This window comes from Anser anser (assembly GCF_964211835.1).
Source record: "Anser anser genome assembly, chromosome: 3".
In the NCBI taxonomy this organism is placed as follows: domain Eukaryota; kingdom Metazoa; phylum Chordata; class Aves; order Anseriformes; family Anatidae; genus Anser; species Anser anser.
In genome coordinates this window covers 88,416,158-88,440,255 of record NC_139722.1, presented here as the reverse complement: position 1 = coordinate 88,440,255, position 24,098 = coordinate 88,416,158, and the positions used below count along the sequence as shown (strand labels likewise).

The 24,098-nt window shown below is 37.4% G+C and overlaps 1 protein-coding gene across 12 annotated transcripts in view; it reads right to left on the bottom strand.

Moving 5' to 3' along the window:
* LTBP1 (latent transforming growth factor beta binding protein 1) overlaps nt 1–24,098 on the bottom strand; it is a 203,685-nt gene that overhangs the window by 104,181 nt on the left and 75,406 nt on the right. For all 12 annotated transcript variants that reach the window (XM_083829061.1, XM_083829066.1, XM_083829065.1 and 9 more), the window contains 2 exons: nt 9,162–9,386; nt 7,509–7,786 (listed from right to left, as the gene is read on the bottom strand). In XM_083829061.1, the coding sequence (XP_083685187.1) occupies nt 7,509–7,786; nt 9,162–9,386 (503 nt within the window). The remainder of the gene's footprint in view (nt 1–7,508; nt 7,787–9,161; nt 9,387–24,098) is intronic.

Sequence of the window (24,098 nt, the reverse complement as noted above, 5' to 3'; positions counted from 1 at the left end):
GTCTTATCCACTTCCTACCTCCAAGAAGAACTCATTAGTTCTTCAGACAGTCTGTTCCAGTCTCTGAGTCACAAGTGACTGGAAAAGTCACTTGGGGGAATCCATAGCTATTTTTAGTTTGTCTCACTATTCAACACAACTCCAACACATAAGCATGAGCTTAAAATAAGCAGTGAAGCTAAACATTTGCACACAGCTTGCACTACGCATGAAGATGATGCCATTTTCTAAGCTTAGGTTTACAATTTTCTATCCATCATCCACACACATTTTAAACTAATGCGGCTGGTATTCCTGAGGGCTTCTGGAAAACTCCTCACAGAGGGAGAACAGATTTTCATGAATGATACATCTGTCACAAGAAATCATCTCAATTTTGAGATGATTCTGATTGGTCCAGAAGGCAAAGAAGCGATGAAGGATTGGTATAAAAGAGCTGAACTGTGCTGAAAGTGGCTCAGCAGTAGCAGCACTGTGAGGCACACATGGTACTGCTATAAAACTAAGTTCTTCCTGGGTAAAGCACTCACAGACACTGAAAGCATTGTTTTGAGTCCACATATTTTCCCCATGCGTGCCTGGGCTTCTATGCCAATATTTTATATAACTGGAGGAAGTACTGAATATTCCCACTGGTAGACTGAAATTTTGGCTGACCCTGTGCTGGTGCACAAAGGCCATCCCAAGCCACATCACCTCTTCGTTCCTTCTGTCCAGCCTCTGTCCCATCTCCACAGTGCTAACAGCCCTCGAGTTGGGCACTGCCACCAGGATTTAAGATTTTCCAATGCCAGAGAAAAGGAAGGATTATATCCTCAAAATCCCTCTGCTAAGGCAGTAGGAGGAATGTATTCAGCTCCCCGTTGAAGTGCAGCAGAGAGCCCAGCCTGGCAATTAGTCTCAGGGCAACCACAAAGGACTCTGGCTGAGGGACCAGAAGGTTTCCTGGGACCCCCACTCCTGCGTGACCCATCTACAAATCCCTGTCACGAGCTATTAGTTAAAACCACAATACAGGCATAAATAAAGGAGTGTCACATGATTAACTATGACTGAAATCGATAGGTGCTTTGCCTGAGTTAATAGTTAATGACTCTGGGATTCAGCTCAAAAGGCTGCATTTCACATACCACAATAGCAGAAGTGAATGGATACACTGTTTAACTTTCTGTAAACTATTCAACAGGCACAGACCTTGGATTGTTCCTTCCTTTTTCTTTCCCCTATAGGCACCACAAACAGGGTAGGAAACCTCAAACTTAATAAACCCTATTAGTGAAACAATTAACAAACACACTTAATTAGCTCAGTGACCAGGGCTGACTGACAGGTTGTTACAAATGAAGAGCATTATCCACTGCAACACTGGCGCACTAACAGGCATTGTCTCATAACCAGAGGAGAGAAACTTAAATACTTCCAGACTTTCTAAAAGAACTGGTAAAGAATTTGTTTTGGCTTAAGCAGAACATTCTTCTTAGGCAAGCAAAAATTACCCAGCTTTCTTTTATTTGAGTAATTAAAACAATGTTTAGTGTTTTTGGTATCTGATACATCTTTAATCTTCTGATATTTCAGGGTATTGATTTTGCAAAGAACCTATTGTGAATGAAACATTAATCCTGTAAATGAATCCACACTGATTTCTGACAGTCTATTTGTTTAAAAACTTCAGAAGCCAAACCATGAGCTTCAAGGAATTCCAGACAGTTATTTTATTTTATGAGATGGTATTTTTAAGACTATTCTAAAGAAAAAAAGTTCTTTAGAAGTGCTCTAAGAGAAAAGGACCTGTATGAAGCACAGAATTTTACTTGTATCATTTTTCTTGCATTAAGAATATGAATATGGAAGTTCATTTCATAGAGCTGTCAAAAAAAAAAAAAAAAGAAATTGAACTCCATAGGAAATGTTTTATTCAATCTGAAGTTCATCAGGGATATCTCTCTGGTTGAAGGAGTAACTTCAGTTGGCATGTTACCATTGTCATCACCTCCAGACTACAGACACTACGATCATATTACATACAGTAGGATAGATAGATTAGGTTATGCATTAAGAGCTATCAACACACTTTGCTGCTCTGATTTCTGACTCCAAGAGTTTAATGCCTTTGTTTTATATTCCCTATTGGGAAAAAAAATCAGCAGTGATCTAAGCCCAGTTCCTAAACATTTTATGTATTTTCTGTAATTTAAGTACACAGTCAATGTATGTCCTTGTGCGAATCCAGATAAGTAAATGCCTAATGACTTGCAGTCAGAATCTTTATCATGATACAACCGACAATTTCTGAACTTTTCTGGCTGCCATCTATCACTTGGCTTATTTCATTTTCTATCAAGTTTAACAGCAGAGAGGAGGGGGTCTCACACTTCACAATACCAGCACAACTCCAATCCAAGCTTCCTTCTCAATGGAGCTGTAACAAGTGTAGAGCTTTTCTACACCACCTCTCAAAGCCTTTTGCAAGGGAAACACAAAGCATCACTCAGCAAACAACTGACAAGCGAACATATCATCCCCTGAACACTGTGGCGTGGAAGTGGTGTGAAATTAAAGAAACCTCCAATTAAAGAAACCTCCAATAAGTGGGTCAGAAGAGAGCACTTTTAACTGAAGTTACAACAGTGATCATTTCAGAGAGCAGACCACCCACTCTTAGCAGTTGCACCAGCACAACCGAGACAGTAAAAAGGAATGAACAAGCACAGGCAAACATGACTTCCTAGCCAGCATCTCTTCCAGACATTTGGTCTATGTCGCCTCCAGCCAGGTAAGCAACTTCAAATCAGTCTCTCCTTAAAATGAGAAGTCTTTCTGATTTTGTCTTTAAGTTATAGATGCTGAGATCACCAGAAGTCTCCTTCAGTAAAACTGATATTTAAAAATATCTGCTAAAGAGAGAAAAAGTTAAAGAGCTTCGCCAATTCCTTGATGCTTTGCAAAAAATGCCTTGCTCTTTACAGTTATGCAAAAGAGAGACCAAACCAATTTTGAGGGGGAGGAGAAAACAAACAACTTTGAGAAAACCCTGGTGCTTAATTCCCTTCATATGAATTTTGCCAGGTAGTAGGCATCTGCATTCTTTTCTCAATTTAAATGCAAGGTAATAATAAAGTAAATTTAACAGGACTTGAGATGAAACCATAATCATTACTAGGTGCACCACTGACACTGTAAAAGTATTTTGGGAAATAACAAGATATTCTGTGTCATAATAAAGGCATTTTTATTAGAATTAAAATGAAAAGCAGCTGAAGAGGAGGAATTGAAAAGAAAAAAATGAATTGTCCCTATTCGCTTGCTTTTTAAATAGGACTCACAGAATCAGTGCTCTAAGATGACCAACTCCTTGGATTTCAGAAATACAGACATAACATGGCTGTAGAGGACCTTTCAAAACACCATGCCCAATGTCTAGCTTTGGAAGGCACTGTAGCATACAGTGGTGTCTACAAATATATCGCCCTTTACCTGAAGTAGGATTTTTGTCCTACTGCTCCCACTGTATCTGTTTTCTGACTTCAGGTCTCTATTTTCTCAACATCAGTTACAAAAACCATATCTTGTTTTGTACAAAAAGTTTGATCCCTGTATTTCTAAGACAACACTCAGTTTCTGGTCAGCAGCTTAACCACCAGTTCGTGATACACTCTGTAAAAATCTTCTTGATATTAGGAAAGTATTTGATGAACCACTACTTTTGTATGCGACGTATCATAGTAAGCTATCACGTAACATGGCAAGCAATCCTGGAGCAATCATTGTAACATCTCCCAAAGGGTAAATACTTGTTAAGTGTGCCAATCAGAGAAGAGAGGCAGCCAGGATAAGTGAATTTACTTGAGTAGAAAAAGAGCCATCCAGAACATTATTTTTTCTTCCTACATTTTTTTAAAACTTGTAATATTAGTACTACTTCTATAGCTCCTCTTTCCACTATATTTCCCAATGCTGAGGACACTCCAGAAAACAGTCACAATCAAGCAACGCATACATGTGTGTATTTGTATTTATGAAAACATAGATCTTCATTTATCTATCCTACTTAAAATAGGAAGTATCATTCCTCTAGCCCCTCTTACTCACTCTCTTCCTCTTCCTCTGTCCTCTCAGTTTTGAGACTGCCATATTTTCACTTATCTTTTAGTATCCTTTTCTCATGGTAACTGCCTTTGGTTATTAGTCACTTATAATACAAGTGAGCAAACAAGAGGCCTAGAAGAATTTCTAGGTTCTGAATTTGGAGTGAACTGAGGCTTGAGAATATGACCGGGCTCTTCAACTGTCTGTAGTATAATGTCCTCCAAGCTTTGTTTCAGGATGGCTCCAGCTGCTAAACTGAACAGTATGCACTGACTAAACTGCAGAAAACACGCCCTGGCTGTCTTGGGATTTGAGTATAGCAACTACCTTACTGTTTTTGCAGGACTACTGTTTTTGAATAAGACAAATTAAAGGAATTTAACTAAGGTGGGGAGAGGAAGAATGCATTGGGAGACTACAAATATTCCACAGAAGGTTGTGGAAAAAAAAGACAAAGCAATTAGAAACAAATGATCTGATTTTAAAGAAATTCAAGGAAAAAGATGGAGAGAACAAAGAGTAATAGAAATAAATAAATTGAAGCAGAGAAACATAAAATGATAGAGGTTACACACACACACACACAAGTAGTAAAGATTCTGATATGTTCGGTCCAGACTAAAAACACAGGATAAAAACATCAAGTTCCGCCAAGTCTTTATTAACTTGGTCGATTTGCCTACAAGAGGCCACACACACATCCTTCCATCATTCTGTTCTATAGACAGTAAAGTCACCTCTGGTCCCAGAATGTTTAATATAACATTACTGAAGCCAAATATACAACCCACCCTGCAAAAAAATGTATAAACACTGATGATTGTTGAAAACAGCAAGGATACCAAAATTATCCAGCCTAAACTCCAGAAACAACTTGCAACACATTGCCACTAGAAGGAAAGCACAGTTCAGCAGCTTGTCTGAACAAATTAGAGAACGCTCATATTTAGCAAAGCAAATATCAAAAAACCAGAAAACCAAATTATTTTAGAACAGGATTAAAGAAAAATAGGTGTCTTTCCCAGCTCAAGGTATATTTACAATATGCAAATAAACAATATTCATTGCCTGACTGTAGGAAAAACATATTTCAGTTCCAAATTTGAAAGGTGAATGAGTCACTTGAATCTACATTTATGGGAAGGTCTTAAATAAAAGCTCTACAAAATGCCACCCTACAACTCTAACTCTACATGGAACTATTAAATTAAATACCAAAGGCCTCTAAAAAGCCTTACTAAGCTTTTCTCCAAAACTAATGCTGAATAGATGAATGAAGGTTTTTTTTTTTTTAAAAAAAAGGAATGCATTATTCTAATCTAGGAGGCACTACTCCTTCTTGAGAGCACTGCAAAGGCACAGTTTTTCAGGTATAGTGTAAAAAACATTACAAAAATTGGAGACTAAGTATTTTAGTAGGATTCTGAATCAAACATGAAGAAAATACAAATATATCTCCCCTTTCCTCTCCCTTTAAAAAGGGAGCAAATTACTGTCTTCTAGTGAGTGCAGATTAAGCTTTAGTTTTAAAACCAGTGTAATGTGAGGGGCAAGCATAGCACACTGATCATTTGGGATACAACATTTGAAATATCCCATTCAAGCATGTGGCAGAAAGAACAGACATTAAATTTATTCACTGTGATAAGTAAGAAATAAAAGATGAAGCACTCATTGCCAAGTCTAACATTCTGAGGAAGGAATTTTGTCTTCCTCTATATATGAGCATAAATACAAGTATGAATAAATAATAATAAACCACTAAGTATGATAAATTATTTCCAGCATTTTAAGATTCCACATGATAATGCTGTGTTTGTTAGAGCTCTCACTCGTAGGAAACAGAAAGTGTGTTTGACACAGGCACAGCTTCTTTAAGTGAAACCCATAAACTTGCAGTTAAACATATGCTTCAACACTTGCCAGAATCAGGTTCCCAAAGAAAATGTTAAAGTCTTTACTATTCCTGAAACAGACAAGCATGAAGATCTCATCAGTATAAATTAATACTGCAGATTCCAAATCAAGGATTCAACAATTAATGAACAATAACTTTTAATGCTCCATTTGCTAGCTTGCTAGCTTTTTAAATTTAAAAATTTTCAAGTTAAATTAAAAAGAATAAAATTGGGGGGGCATGATGATGTTTAAATTTCATAGCATTTTTCAGAATTAATTATTTAAAAAAAATCACGTGATGGTATTGCATCAGTAGGTTTTGAGATTTTTAATTCCACAAAACTGGCTTCTGAAACTAGGTTTAATTTTGTCACTAGTAAGAATGCTATGACAATTAGAGAATTTAGCTGCCAATGCTAACAATTGCCTGCAGCATATATCGGAAATAGATATATTTGTAGATGTTTGTAAGTTGGACAACTTTATGTGCACGCTACTTGAAAGACCAAAAGCTAACTGACCTTCCTGATGAATTTAAGTTTCTGCTTCTCATCATATAGATAATACAAATCTTCAACGTAACAGTCACCTTTTTTTTTTTTTTTAGCCTGAGTAAAACAACATATTCATTCTCTAGCATCATCCCTCAAAACAGATGAGTGATTTTTTTGAAATCTCCCCACAAATTTCAGACTGAGGCACACGTTGAGTGTAATTCACTCTGAAAAATACAATTTTGGCAAGGTGGTAAAGCGATAGATGATAGGGTCTGACTAACTTTTGCAATCTATTCATATGTATATTTTCCCTCTCTGTATATCTACATAAATATGAAAATATGGAAAAATGATAATGCTGTATTGCTTGAAGTGTTTTCAAGAGCTGAAAGAATCCACAATTTTTAATAGTCATATATAAGACACTGGTGAGAACACGCTATTTTAAAACGAACTAAGGTTTTAATGCTTTAGCAAACCCTCAGTTGGCTTTCATGATTTTTCTACCCCATTCAGTGGTCACATTTCAACAGATTCAAACCATTAGCCTACAATACGGTCAAACATACGAAGTTGTTGAATAGGAATTTTGGAGAAAACTGCAACTCCTTGAAACCCCCATGGCTGTTGAAAAGCACAAGCAAAGATGTTCATTAAAGTAAAGGACAGTCCAAGCTGCGGAAGATGGTGTAACCGTAGTAGTTTGATCAGGAGATGAAGCTACAACATGAGTCGTGTTTTTATTTGGAGAAATAGCTTATAAACGGAGAAATTATAGCTAGAATACCTGAAATAAAAACATCAGAGATACAAGTTTACAGAAAATAAACAGATTAGCTTTGAGAAGAAGGTTCAGCAGAATATTACTTGCTAAAACATTCTAAAATCCATTCTCAAAAAAATTTTCTTTGGAAAAGAATGTCAAATACATCTTTTCCCTGTGATTGGTGAAAAATTATTTCAATCTTTCATAATATTGTTTTAAAGGTACCTGTCTGAAAAATCTAAGCCAACATTTCTTACCTGTGTTCCAATAGTCTCCTGGAAGCAGCGTCCAAGCTGAGTTTTAACTGAAACAGGAAACACATGAGGAATGGGTTGTTGATTTGTGTAAGCAGTATGTCCTTTCTGGGTCTTCTGATATGGAAGACCTTGGTAAGAGACCTGTGGATGTCCTGGCTGAGGTACTTTCGTTTTTTGTCCTGTTGATGCGCTGTCAATTCTTGAAACTTGATGTATCTGAACTGAGGCTTCAGGGGGATGTTTCACGTGGATATTCACTATGTTAGGAGGGAACTTCACTAAAGTAATTGAAAGAAAAACACATAAGAAAAATTAGTAATAAAACACATCAAAAAAGAGATCCCAGGTACCTTTAAGATGCTTCTTTTTTGCACATTAGAATTTGGATAAATTGCCTCAAACTGACAAAAATATAGACAACACCCAAATTTGGGGGTTAGAGGGAAGGCTGAAAGAACACAGAGTCTGATTTCTTGAAACCAAGAAAATGAAAACTCTTCACATAGGAAAGAAAGACACTATAGGATTGTAAAGACTGCTATATAAACATGGGTGTCCAAATTGGCTGGTGTGACATTAATATTTGTGGTCGTACTTTGTGAAAAGAATCCCATTCAAAGTTCCAAAACTCAAACTCTACTGGGTTATTTTTGGATATATAGTAAGTTTTATTGTCTTTTTCAGATCCATCATCTTTCTCTGGAACACAGAAAAAGCTTCAGATTTCATTCCTTCACCTTTATATACCTGCCAAGTCCTGAGTTTGCCCCTATAACAGTTGCCAGCATCTCAACCATCTAAAACCACCACTCCCTTCACTGAACTTTGAATTCGGGATTTGGCAGATAAAAAGGGAGGAAATGTTTTTTCATATACTTCTGTTTTTAAATACAGTTGTAGTTTTAAGTATGACTATATAGATTGAGAACCTCCGGTCACTTAATGTGTACTTCTGTTTATGAGCCTCAAACCCCTTTACATGGAAGCATAAAATGCCCTTAAAACATGCAACTCAATTGAATACTTGAGGGGAGAAGATTAATTAAATTCTGCTAATTAAGTTCTATTGCAGGTAAATGTACAGGGAAAAGACACAGAATAAGAAGTAAGGCCCTTCATGGCTATTAGAGAGGACTGTTTTTGCTGGTTAAAAAATATTTTTATTGTCCACCATTTTGTCTAAAATAATTTGAACTGGAATCAAATAGCCACAAAAATAAATTTCTGCTCTGCTAACTGTTTAGACAACTATATTCTCTTATTCTCCCTTTTCAACCCCCACTTTTTTTTTTTTTTTTTTTTAAGTTGGAAGAGTTTTAGGGATCTTTAGGGACTAACACTACAACATGGCTGAGGAAAATATTTTATCTACCCTTCTTCACAGCATTTATGTAGCAGTAGGAAAACCTCTTTTTTTCTTTTTCTATGATATCGTTATATTACATGGAAACACTGTTCTATTTAATTGAATCATATCATGGCCATCCTACATTAAAAAGCTGACCACAAAATTAACTTAAGGACTGTACCAAATGATATAACAAATATAAACATAGATTACATATTTAGTTTTACATTAGATTTAAATTTTACTAAATTGAAATGTAAATAACCTCAATTCGAAATGGAAAAAAAAATCAAGAAAAAAGTTACCTTTTACACCTTGTTGTCCAGACATTGTCAGTGGTAAAGTATGAGTCGAGTGGATAACTTGAGATCCTACAGCCTTGTTCACCTGTTGTGGATGGTGATACAGTTTTGGAGTATTGGCACTCTGCACAGGGATCTGACAAAGTTTACCAGTGTAATTAGGAGGGCACTGGCATTTATCTCTAGAACTGCACTGGCCTCCATTCATGCATGGAAGGTGGCAAATAACTGAAATGGAAACAGAAAGAAAAATCTAGTTAATTACTTCAACTGTAATTACAGTTAATATTATCTGACTACATTTGACAAAGCAGTTGAGGAAGAAGGGAAAAGGGCTGGAGCCCTTTATTCTTCTGACATCTGAGGAACAACTATCCCTCTGACACACGCTTTTGATTGCCTTGTGGTAGAACCACTTCCCTTCCCCTCCTTGTGACCTCTGCCTGGTTCACATCTTCTCTCCATGACAAACACAGCAAGTACACTCTTCTATTAGAGATCCCAGCTATTTTATTTCATTATGCTGTTACAAGACACTAAATGAATGCTGTGCCTGGCTGGGCCTCTTATTCACGCTTCTGTACAGGTATTCCTATTTAGTCATCCTCCCATTTCTGTAAATCTTGGACCACCTCAGGAAGACAGGGAAAGAGCCTCACTGGAGAATATATAGTACTGGAAATAAATCTTCCATTTTCACTGTAAGCCTTAGCTGTTCTCTGAAAAACCATGTCTTACTGAGTGTCCAAATTTTTGCTCAACATTTCTCTCTCAGATAAAAGATTTTGTATACCTGCCTATAAAAACTGTAAAAATAAAAATTCTACTCAAACAATTTCAGAGATACTTTAACTCCAATATAAAGAGAAGGGTTATTACTTCTGTGCCAGTCACTACTTGCACATTTACAGCAATGTAAATTATCAGATGAAACATTAAAATTATCAACATTAAATGAAAAATATTTCTTAACTCGTATACAAACAGTAATAGGCATGGTTCAGCACAATCTAAAAATATGATTTGGGACTTCATAAGCAACTACAATCTAGCTGAGCTGTCAACGTTTTCAAGAATTAAATGATACAAAAGCAACAGAAAAAATACCATAATATCTGTTAAAGACAAACTACGGTCATTTTTTTCAGAAAAATAACAAAGTATCTATTCACCAGTTCTCAGTTTAAAGGTAAGATTTTGGTTATAAAAATATACATTTTTAAAAAATCTAGACTTTGCAGTAATTCTGACAATTTGCTGAATTGGTATTGCTCAGTTTATATTGAATTACAATAAAAATGAGATAATGCAAGGTAATTAGGAACCTTGAGCTTGGAGTACAGTCCAAGTGGTGTAATCTCTGGCCAACCACAGCCTATGGCCGTTATTAACACTATTAAATATCAGCATTGGAAAAAGAACCTGTGTGTTAAGTGTCGCAAGAAGACAAAGCAGCCCATGGAGCTCCAAGCCAGCTGTGTAATTCTCTTGGCCCAGGAGAAGTGCTACAGAAATGCAGCGACCAGACTGGCTCGGAGCAGAGCACCATCAGATTGCCCTGACAAGATGTGGGACGTGCACGTCTCATCACCAGATAGGTTGGCGCATAAGTGTAAACAACCAAAAATGTTTTTCCATTCTATTCTGCAAATGTGCGCTTAATATTTTTATCATCTTATCTCATATTTTCATTTCATATAAACTGACTAAAAGTACTTCAAGCTGCAGCACTGCAAATTGGCAGTGAGAGGCCTAGTCACCTTGAGAAGACCATCCTCTCCAGGAGAAGGCTGTTGCTGATCCAGGCTTATGAAAGATGGCCTTGCAGAACAGCCATTACTTCAGGGCAAAAAGAAAGGTGTTTGATCCCGTCAGTAATGAAAGCAAGATCTCTCTCTCACTCACACATCATTTCTCCCTGAACTGCCACAAATGAGCAGGTTTACCACATTGGCGACAACGCACAAAGATTTTCAGGTGCTTGTAAAGGTCTGTCTGAGCAAGGCTGAAAGCAAACAGGGAAAACTATTGGATTTCCTGCAGAAGTAATATTGCACAATGAAACAGTGTCAAGTAGCATCATGATGATAGCAATTTGGCATTTGAAAGAAGTATGGTGAAAAAAAGGCAAACAGAAAGGGTCTCACTGAGGAAGCCTTTAAAAAGCCTAACCCATCAACTTTCTTCCCTCTCTTCCCAGCCCTGAGGCAACAAGGTAACATGAAATACAGCCTTTAAAAAACAATACAAATGTACTCAGTATTTCCATCAAAACCATTTTTTTTTCTTCTGAGCTCCCATTCCTGTAAAGCAGTTGGTTTGTGGAAGGCAGTGTAGCTGGGTACCTCTCCTTGACCAAGTGCTCCTCTCCCAAAGTGGCACCAAAAGCTTTGCTTCAAAGCAAAGGGTTGTGCTAAACATACTGAGTAGGAAGATATCAACAGAAAAGGGTTCCTTCATGTACTCTTCAGAATGGTTTGCTGTGGTTATTCACACAAGTGACTTGTGCAATTAAGTGCAAACAAACATTACTGAAAGGCCAAGTATGAGGTAAATAGTGAAAAATGTTTAATTTCTCTGTATTACCATATCAACAGAAAAAAAAAATCACTAAGTCAACTGATTAATGTGTTGATTTACATCTCCTGAGGGTCTGGCCTAGCACATGAGAAATGAACTTTAAAATTGAAATTTAAATGAATGAAATTTAAAATGAAATTTAAAATTTAAAATGGGAATATATGAAATAGATTCTGAAAATATAAAATTATACAATAAAAAAAAATCTTAATTATACAATTCTAATGCATACATTCTATTTGTTCTTATGTGGCTGATTATGTCCAGGCTAAACTTGATAATCTCGAATTGCAAACATTATGAGTAATGCAGAACTTTGTCAAAAGATTGAAGACCGAAACACATTGAAATAAGATACTTGGTAATTTTAAATAGGCATAATAGGCATACCTATGTTAATTGTGATGTTTCCTCAGAAGTCTATGTACAGGGGAAAGGACTACATTTAATTATAACGCTGGTGTTAGAAATCACAGGCAGGTAATTTCACCAGAGCTAGGATTATAATGCAGACAAATCAAGGAAAGCGAGCTGAAAGGGAGTAAGCCTCCGAAAAGGCAGAGAGAGGAAATGCTACTTTTCTTTGACAAGGCTCTGGGAATCACAGGTCAACAAAGAGCAAAGAGCCTTGGGGAAAGGACCACTTAAGACAGGAACTGGATACAAAGCCAGTGGATGTTTGAACAGCTCACCTTCTGAAAAAAAATAATTTGCTTTTAGTCATTGAGCTTAAAGAACTTAAACAGAACAGGTCAATGCTGCCAGCAGGCATAGAGGACATTCTCAGCAAAACACAGGCCAGGTGCTGGGAGAAACCATTAGAATATGCTGGTCTTGCACGCATGTTAACAACTGGCATTCAGACAAAAGGCCCATTGGAGCCAGATTTTCACTGGGCTGCTCCTCTTCTCCTCTGAAGTGTGTATGTGTGTGAGAGGGGTAACAATATCCATTACGGTGTGAAATAGCTGCCTGAAGCCTGATAAAAAAACATGGAGATAGGCCTGCACAAGACAACAAGAAATTTCAGTTCACATGTGGGTATCTTACAAACAAAACAATAAGCATTAATGGACCTAAGAAAGGTAACAGATTCTTCACTTTACGCAAGTGAACACTTGTAAACCAAATCTCTCAGCTGTGTATTAAGGATCTGCCAACATTTGAATGAACAAATTTAACAGTTTGTTTATATAAATGAACACCCACCCTCTAGAGATATGGAGACTGGTTTAAGGAGCTACAAACATTTTAAGTTTTCTCCTCATTCTTGAGCAATTAATTGATAACAAGCTTTGATTTTTCTGGTATCCCAAGGCCTTGATTACCCACATCTGGCAAAGTTTGGTGTGGTGCCGTGTTGAGATGCCCCCATGTCTCTGAAAGGCTAGATGAAGAGAAAAAGGAGAAACTTTGCAACACAAATCCTGATAAAGTTGCCATGGCTATGGATTGGAAACACAAGAACAGGGCGCAAATCATGAACAAAGAAACTATGAAACCACTGATACTCCATTTGCAACTGTAATTACATCACTTGTTTTCAAGATACTCAGAGGACCTTGAACAGCTCCAAATAAACTAATTTAATCAAGTCTGAATGTTTTTGTTTAATCAAAGTAATGTGTAACAAAACAAATTTCAAGGACCTAAATCCTCCTAATCCTTAGAAAATAGCCCATACTTACCCAAACGAACCCTGAGGATGTATGACAACTCCCTTCCTGTAACCAAAGTGTTGAAGAAAATGAAGATAACTTTTGAAATGTTCCTCATCTAGCTTTCCAAATTCCTTTTCATATGCACTTCAGGGAACACGCAAGTCTCTCTCTAACTTCCTCTCACCACTCTGCCTTTTCTACTTACACGCTATCAACTGTTCAAGTGTAAGCACTATTCAATTACATCAACAGGCTCTGCAAGGAGAACTTTAATACTGCTCATTAGATCACGGTATTTCCATGAATTAATAGATTAATTTTGTCTGAGTACTACAAAGCTAGCCAACATTACACTACACATCTCACAGCAGTTCGTGCATCTTTCTTCCCTCCTGTTAACTAAGTATACAAAAAGTAAAAGAACTAGCACACAGATCTTCCAAGCAACTTTTTATAGGAAAGAAGCCATTATATTCACTGAAGGGAAGCACTACCATATAAAATTATATTCTTGCAACACGGTGCTTAGGAAAAAGTCCAAACGCTGAGGTCTTATGTAAAGTTCTGTGCAATCACTCCAGACCTAAGTGCAGAAACTAACAGAAATCCAAAGAAGCACTGATGGCTGGGGATCCAGCAACAGGTGAAAAATGCTCTTTCCTGCTCACCGTTGATAAAAGGGGAAGTGATGTCCCGCTCACATGAATAGCCTGTTTACCACCCACAAATCCCTAGTAAAACACCACCACAATTCACTGAAATAGTGAGGCCAGCACCATATTTGCTGCTGGACGTAAACAAACCTGTAGAACTGGTGATGGGTGGGTTGAGCCCCAACTCTTCTGCTACTGCTGAGAGAGGAGTCAGGATAAGTGATAAATGAGTGTCATGTGAGGGGTGAATTCTCCCTGTCACAGGACTTTTTAATGAAATCACTATTATTCAAGCAATGATAAGGGGATGAAAACTGTTTTGAGGGTCTCCTCTGTTTTCCTTTGTTGTTTATAAACAAGATTGTATTCAATGACCTAAGAATAAAGTAGAATAATATACTATAATTTACATAATAACATGCAGTTATGCTTTTTTAAAAGCATATTTCAAAATAAAAATGTTCCTGGAAAATCAGTGCACGAAATGTGGGTAGAATGACAGCGCAGGCTTCCTCAGTTAAGTAAAAGAAATATAATGAGAGTTGTCATATAGAAATCTCTGTAGTAAATAACTTAAATTAGTTCATTACTAGTTTAATTAGATATAATCTTACACAAATGTAGATACCCCTGAAATGGCATGGCTTTAAACGTGCAAGATGTTTACAATGACTAATTGTAAACTAGTAGGAATGATAAAAAACAAAATAGCATAGGTAGAGGGCGTACTTCCAAGAATGTCCCTGCTGAAGTAATTTTCTTTATATCAGTCTGTTTTTTAATCAGACTTCCTGGATATCATTTGTGAATAAGAACACCAAAATCTAGTTTATATACTCCCAAGATTTTCTTTCTCCTTATTCTGAGCTTCTGCAGTTATAATTACTGTCAACAAACTACATTCAAATTTGTTACTCGTGTTCCTCCACATGTAAAATCCCATCAATTTTTAATCTTTGTACAAGAAACTACATGCACTCACTGAAGTGACTACTGCATTTTAACATTCACATTTATTGAGAGAGAAGTAAATCAACTAAAAATGTTTACAAGAGGAATGTTACAAGATAGTATTTTCCTTTATGCCAGACTTGGCCAGATAACGATAGAGGAACTATATTGAATGTGCTCCCTTATACCGTCACCTTCATACTGCCTATTATAACAGACGTGTGAAAATTCTAATAAGAATCTTATCAAATAAATTTTTACTCCAAATGCTGCAATGCAAGAACAGAAATTGACCTAAAAAGCTGAATGTGATACTGAAGGCACTTCAGAAGCTTCCTCTGGAAAGAAAGTTAAGATCTGCAACACTGGATGGAAAAACATAAAACAGCAACCTACTTCAAACTTATCTGCATAAGCAAAAATATGCAGCCATTAAGCTGGGTTCTCAGCTATCACGAATTAATGTGATCACTGACTTTTTTAGAATTAATCTGTTTACAGCCTCTGTTGATCAGTCTTTTATCTTTCAACTATTATTACAAAGGGATGTTTCAGAAACTAACACAGCACCAGTTGGGAATGGGGTCTTAAGTACTGAAGTTTATCCAGACAAGGAAACCAAATTATTGCCAAAATAAACAAGCTTTGTGGTGTTATTCCTGTCTGGATCAGGCATGTTCAGAAAAAGAAAAAAAGAGTCTCTCAAAGAAAATCAAGTTAGCCACAAAGAACAGTCCTGAAGTTCAGCATTTCCCAAACCAATCTTTTCTGTACATAAATGTTATTTTCAGCATGTAAAAATATTATCTTACATTTGCACTACTAAAATAATTAAAAAAAACACTTAGGCATATATGCAGAATTATGACATAGCTCAGGAATGATATCCATTCACATACTATTAACATGCCCCCCTCACGCAAAATAATATTAATGCTAAGCTAATTAGCAGGGTCTTTTCATTGGTTTATTGCTAAGTACACATGACATTTCAAGATTGTTAACATTAAAGACGTAAGCAAACATTAGATTTGAAGGATATACCTGACTAATAGGGAATTCTTGAGAAAGAATGAATCACACTCAGTAAGGACAACTGTCTTTACTTCCCTCTAATCCAGCTGCAACCACGTTCCTTCCTGTTAGGAAGACCAAAGCAGCAGGCTGCCTCCAAAATACCCCAGAATCTCTAAGGGTTGAATTCAAAGCACTGTTCTTAGCTTCAGTCTAGTCTTGTGAAGTTGATAGAGCTGTGAGTCACTAATAACAAGTAGTAGTCGCTTAAGACGCCTGGACAAGCATGATTTTAGATTTTAAAATATGCTGCCAAGGATCCTGGGGAATTGCTCTTGCTCTGGAAGGATTTGTCTGCTCAACAGATAAAATAAACAAGCTCCCAAACAGCCTTCTCTTTCTGTCACTCTCTCTACTCCATGAAATGCCACATTGCACATACTTAAAAAAAAAAAAAAAAAAAAAAAGACATTGCAGTAAGGAAGCTCGATAGCTGCCATGATGCCTTTGGCTAGAGATTTTAAAATTGCTGAGTGTTTACATTGGTGCAGAAAAACCTTACAGATACACTATGTCGCTGTTGCAGACATGACAATTTTCAGGCTGCAGTTATACCATTCTACAAAATAAACTTTCTACATTCTTTCACAGACAAACCTCCATTTTCCTTGCACTGAGAACTTAGTTCCACAACCAAGAACTATAACGGCTGGATTTTTTAAATTCTACTACAGATATACAATAATACATTTAAAATAAACAGAAAAAAAAAAGAAATATTTAGATAATAAGATACATTTCTTTAAATTAAATTGTACTTCCCTAGATCTTTTCAAACTCCTCCATGTACCACTATCAGCATTAAGATTTAATAAATCATGCAGTGCATTAAAGCCTAATTAGAGGAATATCTATGATGCTACTTAATGCAGCACTACTACATGGCAATTACCAAGGAAAGCAAGTGGAAGAAAATTTCACAAAATCAGATTACCTATATCTTCAGGCACTCTATGCATTTCTATCTCCCAACAGCAAACTCTCCATTTAAAATCCATTCTCTCAGTTGGGAAGTACAGGCTCAGCTTCTGGGATGATCATTATCTCCATGAGTAATTGAGCTTTCTGTGAGCTGCTGAAAGGCTGTCTAACAATTAGCATCACTTAGTGGTTGTGTCAACTCACTGTAAACAAGGTGCAGTATGTGTAACAAATTAGGTATATACTAGAAGTTTCTATGTATGAAAAAAGGGGAGGGATGCTGTTGTTACTGGAAATGAAAAGCATTGAGATTCTATCCAAGGATAAAGTCAGGGTCCATCAGGTGTTGTTGCCTTAGTTCTTTCTACTGTTTTATGGGATTGCTTATTGACATGAACAATCTCATGTATTCCAGAGAGGCTGCTCCCACGGAGCATGCTTGGCCCAGCTGTCTTACGAGCTGTCTAACAACGACCCCCAAACCATCCATATGAAGGACAGTCACCTTCCCTGGAGCTCCCCACGCTGGAAGGCAGTGTGGCTCTGAGAGAGTGAGGGAAGTAACCTGCACATCAGACTGCAGGACTGGAATGGGGGTCCCAGTCCTCAGAAAGGGCCTTACACCTAGAAATTAAGTAATATTAGATGCATGAGGCCAAGGCATGAAGCCAGTTAAGGAACTGGCAGAAGCCAGTTAAGGAACAGAAAACGAAAAAAAGTCTTGGGTGTTTACTAACAGAGCTGTGTGTCTAAATCCCCACTGTTAAGAACAAATTCTCCCAGGGTATTCAATACAGTCAATGTACCCAAGAGAGCTGCTCAACTGACCAATTTTAAGTGGCTTTATCAGAGCGAGCTGAACAAATTTCTAAACCTCCATAAATGGTAATGAAAGTTTCAGCATGCACCTTACATGTAGATGCTGATGTTTAGGCTGTCTCAGTCTATAAGCTGAGTCCCACTGTGTGTCCATTTTTCATTATAAAAGCATAACAGTAGTGGACTATCAGTCATTCTTCAATGGAGACTACATTGTCACGTATCAGGAGATCCTGCCACTGAAAACTGAGGAGGGAGTTGTAGATCATGAAGGACAAGGCAGCAAAACATTTTAGAGAAATAAACATGTGTTGAGTGAGCATCATGATCATGAAGAAACCTAAAACTAACACACAATATAATTTCACTGTATGACTGACAGGTCTTCCACAGTTTTAAACCAAGTACTATGAAAAACTCATGCAGAAAAGCTGGATGTTAGTGACTTGGTGAAGATATATACACAAAGCAAACCAAGAGGCAACAGATGTGCACCCAGGTGTTCCAACCATCCCTTGATGTGGGTCCAAAAGTTGACTCTCTCACAGGACCTGTATCACCTCCAAGATCATGGGATGAGGAGCCTGCTACCCTGAGGCATGTCAAATGCCATCAGGGGCCTGCATGTAGGTGACTGAAATGAGCACCATCTGACCAACAGCTCCCCACAATGCTATTACAGCATGGAAGAAATAGGATGGATGGAAAATAGTATTAGATTATTCAAATGCTATCAGAAAAATTAAAGGCATGCTCTGTCATGGAAAATGGCCTAAAGTTCTGGTTACCAAACATAAAAAGGGTATAGCAAAAATGGTAGTTGAGAAATAATTGACAGGAGGATTCTGGCTCACTAACATACATGATGCTCACAGTCACACTCTACTAAATCTGCTTCCAATATTTTCAACATCTGAGATGACTCAGACACTATTTTTGGAGGGAAGTGGATAGAGTGTTAAGGGATGACTTACTCCTATCCTGATTACATTTGTAGAATCTATTGATTTTATTAGCGCTGATGCTGATATGTTGAATATGACAAAGACATTATGCCTAGAATCTGGGTACTAAGGAAAAAACATGAGTTGCTGTTTATTGGGAATTAATGCATTGCAAATGGCCAGTATCAGACCTTCAATAAAGATGCCAACAGATACAGACAAGGTACTCTAGTCATTTCTTCAGATTTCTACAATATGCTGGTATGAATACTTTTTGTTCAAGGCATATGCAACTGAACTAAAATCTCTAGTGAGGCCAGGCTTGAAAACATAGCAAGTTAGCAACATGGTTTAAAACCATCATTCTTAAAACTTTCCTGCAGAATACAAATGTGTATATATATATATTGCAAAATGGTATGCTGCAGTATAAATATTTCACAGGTATCATTTTAAGCAGTCCAGAATAAATTACCATTGTCAAAGAGAATACTGAAATCAGCGTACCCTGTGTCTGATGAAAACTAATGGTTCCTATGTTCCCCGTACTTTTAAGGCTCTTGCTAGTCCATAGAGAGTATGTGCGCCTGAGCATGCATAATATAATGTGTATTAGTTAATCTTAATACATCTGTTTTCAATAAACTGAGCAAGATTTCAACAGGACAGATATCTAACAGGCATCTTCATTGCTACAGGATCCTACCAGCATGCACTCTTCCCTTCTGGTGCCAGCTGAGCAGCCGTAGCCACCTTGAAGCACTACAAGATTAATGAGTTACTGGACCATAATGGCACTAAGCTGTTAGTGCTTCTGCACTGGTACAACCTGTTGATGTCACTGAATGGACCCTCTGCTCTGATAATAGAATATTAGGCTGTTTCTAAAAGATGTACTGGACTCTTGGAGTAAAAAAAAAAAAAAAAATTAGTAACAGACAGTAGCGCAAGGCACAGAAGAGAGATACTCTTAGACATCAAGCTACTTGGATACTATCAGACAGAATGGAGAAATGTCCTGAGAAACATTTAAACTATGTGGCCACACCTCTGTTATGCAACGGCTCTGAAGACCACAGAAGTAGTAGAGCTGACACTAGCCAGGGATGTCAGCTTCATTACAATTTCTGGCAACTGAGCAATAGATATGTAAGCTGAGATCTATCCCATTTAACCTTCTGTGCCTTTTTGAGCCAACTAAGTTAGGAGTGTTTATACCTGAGATTTCCCACTCTTGTCTGTGAAGAGAGGCTCAACCAGAAGGCTATTGGGGTCACCAGTGGGACAATCTGTCATACAGGTATGTCCTGACCCAGGAACCTCCATATGGCTTGGTGAGTGGGGTGAACCCCCAGCCTTAGATCCAAAGGTCTAGGAGCACTGATCTACTGCACCCCACACCACAAGACAGCTTTAAGTTTCGAAGAGAAAAAAGAAAAGCCACAAAAAATGCAGTCATTAAAAAACAAACAAGTATATTTCTAATGCCAGGAGACTGCTCTCCAACTACCGTAACATTACCATAGTGCTCATTTTTGTGTGAAAAAGTTTATAAGAAGAAAAAAGTAGGAATAGGCTCTTTCAAGTGGATACCCATTAACATAAAATAATAGCTCATAATCCAGACCTTCCTGGACTAGTTAAAAAAACATAAGCTATCTAAGATTTTCTGGCACTGTCTACATCACAAAAAATTGGAAAGTTTTCTAGGGAGTTGACCTTGAGGAGGTGACACAATATGAGAATATTGGGAAGGATATTATTCAGAGCTTGAGTAATAAATTAGGTCATAGGAGACCAGTGAAAAGCAAGAGCCTCAAATCCTGGAGTTCCGAAGGAGAAAAGGAGCAGAGGCAGTGCTAATGAGTAGGAAGGCTGAGAGCTACTCTGCAGAGAAAGTAGCTGGACTAAAACCCATACATACGCTTATCATTGTGGTTCTTTTAACGACATGTAAGAGTTGTATAAATTACTGCACAAGCTGCACAATCCTAAATACAGTCAGCACTGACTGGTCACTTACAGTCCCAAGGAATGAAATGTGCACCTCAATCTCCTGAGCTGTATGCAGCCCCCTCACCAAGCTTCATGCCACAGTACTATAAGGGTCCAGAGTACACTAAAACGCCTGCAAGTACAAAAAATCCCACTGCCCCAACTGCCACAACAGGCATTCTTGGACCTAAGTATCTTCTAATTATATAGAAAAATGGTATTTCAGCACCTACATATATAACATCCAACATAACAGGCTGAATTTAATATAACCACCAATAAGTAAAACAGACACAATGGACACATACTGACTGCAGGAGACTAACACTAGAGCTGTTATGGAGCTGGTCTCATTTGGTTCCTTGCACCAGTGTTTCCCGACTGGGGTGCGCACACCCCACACGGTATAGAACACCATGCATGGAGGTGCTGGAAAAAATGTTCTTTTTCCCTACCATTAATAAAGATGAAATAAACACTGTTTTTAAAATCTTATCACTTTCTTAGTTTCCATTTTTGTGTGCTTTATAATGCACATAATATATTAGTGCAGTAGCACAGGCATATAAATTATAAATAAACAAATGTATATCGGGGAAGCATGCTCAACAGTTTTGATGGCACACGCCTATCAGAAAAAAAAAAAAAAGGTTTGGAGGCCACTGCCCTATTCAATCTATAGACAGAGATAATCCCTCTCAGGGAGGAGTTGGAGAACCTAAATTCCTGAATTATGAAATGAAAAGTTGCTGCATGTTTCCCTGAACTTGAAGTATCTGAATAATGTCAAATACAAAATTTAACTTCATAGCTCAGCTTATCATCTTTACGTTAAACTAAAATATAATCAACGTGACATATTAACAAAATATTTGGCCAAATAAGATACAGATGAGAATGCTCTCTGTGACTGGGCTTCTTAGAGCTCAAACCCCTTCCTGTGTGAGAACCAAACAACCATTTTCCTTCTATTCATTGACCTGACCTTAAGACTTTGTAAGAGGTTTACTTAAAACAAGTTGAAAATTCCCATGGACTTGAATTTAATTCACATTTTAAAATGCCTGCCTGAAAGTTCCCAGTTCCCTTTTCACAGTTCAGATTTTTTTAGACAGACACCAATCTCAAGGAATTTAAACGTGTGCGCAGTGAAGATGTATTTCATGTTCCCAAAGAAAGATCCAGAACTCTGCGCGTCTGTGCTACAAACCAGGCCTCTCAGTTGCAGAGTGTTACTCAAACCTAAGAGCTAATTATAGGTAGCAATGGGTAGGTGAAAGTTATACTGCGCTGAGCAGAGACAGGGGAATTATCTGGAGGAGAACAAACACAAAAAAGATGGTGGAGAGAGGCTGAACTGGGAAGGACTGTGATCACTAAAGAGCAGTGATAACTGCTTGTTTCCTTCTGATTGTGTCATATCCAAAAGGACACATTAAATACAAAACCACTTGATTAAAAACAAAAAAAACCATCCACAATACATGGCACATTTTTACCAGGAGAGAAGTCTGTCAGACTCTTCTGTGCTTGCATAATTCACAGGGAACTTACTTCTTTTTTTATGCCAGTTGGCATATACTTGATCTTCAGTGAGGTATGTGCAAAGACATTTGGTTTAGCAATAACAAAATTATAGCTGTACAAGGTAGTGTGTTTATTTGGATATGCAACAATGTAATCATTCAAATAAATGCACTCTCAGTTCTCTTTTTACAGTACTTCAAGTCAGATGTACATAAACTAATCCCTATAAATTAAAACCATATACAGTAAAATAAAGCATTATGCGTTTTAACTTTGTGTTCTGTTTTGCTTTAACTTTGAGGGAAACATACTCCATGTGTTTTTGAATGGCTGCAGGTGTGGATTTTGTACCATTTCCATTTGTGGTTTTTCCTATGACTGCACATCCAAAAAACTGTGTTCTCTATAATATACAGTTTGGTGAGTGCTTTGAAAGCAAATGGCCTTGTGCTTCACAGTGATGGCCTGAAGTCCTTAAGGTGAGCAAGGGAGTGGAAATGGGTTGCTAACAGGCTTGTCTAAGTTCAACCTCATTAGGATCATCTGGCTGAACAATATATTTTCTTTAAATTAGCATCTGGCTTCTGTTAGAATCAGAGGGGAAGACGTCAAATTTGAGTAATTAGTTTAAGATTATGAAGAAAGAGCTCACAGATGCTGTAAACTGTATGGTAGATATCAGAGCTATTTGTTGATGACAAGTGCTGATAAATATATGGGGGAAAGAAAGCATTCCTTCTGAGCAGATGTGGTTATCAACAACAACAAAGCCCTTAAGGTAGCATTTCTCTTTGTAATTTGAGCGTAGGTGGCCAAAAATTGCCTTAAAACCCACTGACCAAACTGCAGTGGTACATTTGCATTACAGACTAGAACTTAAGTCCACTAGCAGTTCAGATTCGGAAAGCCTACGCTACACTACCTGGATTGTAAGTAAATGAATTCATTCTCTTGTCTGCTCAAGTTACATTATAGAACAAATAGAGGTTGGAAAAATGAATACCTGTTAAATTGATGCTCATAAGTGGTTCTTCCCAGAATCAACTTGCAGATGTTTTGCTTTGGCTCTGCAAACTGGGAAATACCTTTTTTTATAGCATCTTTTATAAGGCAGAGGATGTAAACAATTCACGAAATAGTTTCACCATTATCTGTCTTTCTATTTTACCTACTTGGTCCAGTGTCTGAGGATAAATACTTGGCTTTCATTTTGCTACAGCTGTTACAATGCTGCTGCATGAATAAATATTCCAAGCATGGCCATCATTTATACAGATTATATTTCAAATTACCAGCTAAAGCAGTGAATAAAATCTCTAACGTCTTGATCCTGAAAGAGAATGCGAGAGCAGCTCTGACAGGCTGACCAACTTGCTCGATTACTGTTGCAGAGAATTTAAAAGCTAATCTTTAAACCAAGTTATCCAAGAATTCTGAACTTTTCAAGTGTCTGCCAGTGTCTGTTAAAAGAAAAAAAAAATATTTCATCTGGCAGCAAAAAGAGCATAAAACAATAAAGCCTGACAGTCCAGAAATGATAATTATTGCAGGAACAGTAGAAACAAAGCTTTTACCAAATAAGGCTACAAGGTAGCCGCTCTACAGAGACAAACTGATAATGCAGGGGGAATAGCTAAGTTCTTACATCATAACTACTTCAGAAAAGCGTGATATTATGGCAAGCTCAAGTACAATAACCAAGGAAATTTCAAAGTAACACTTCGCTCTTCCCCACGGAGAATACAATACCAAAACCAGATTGTGAATTATTGAACTGTTCTTGAGCTAAGCACCTATTCCAGAGATGACCTCCTC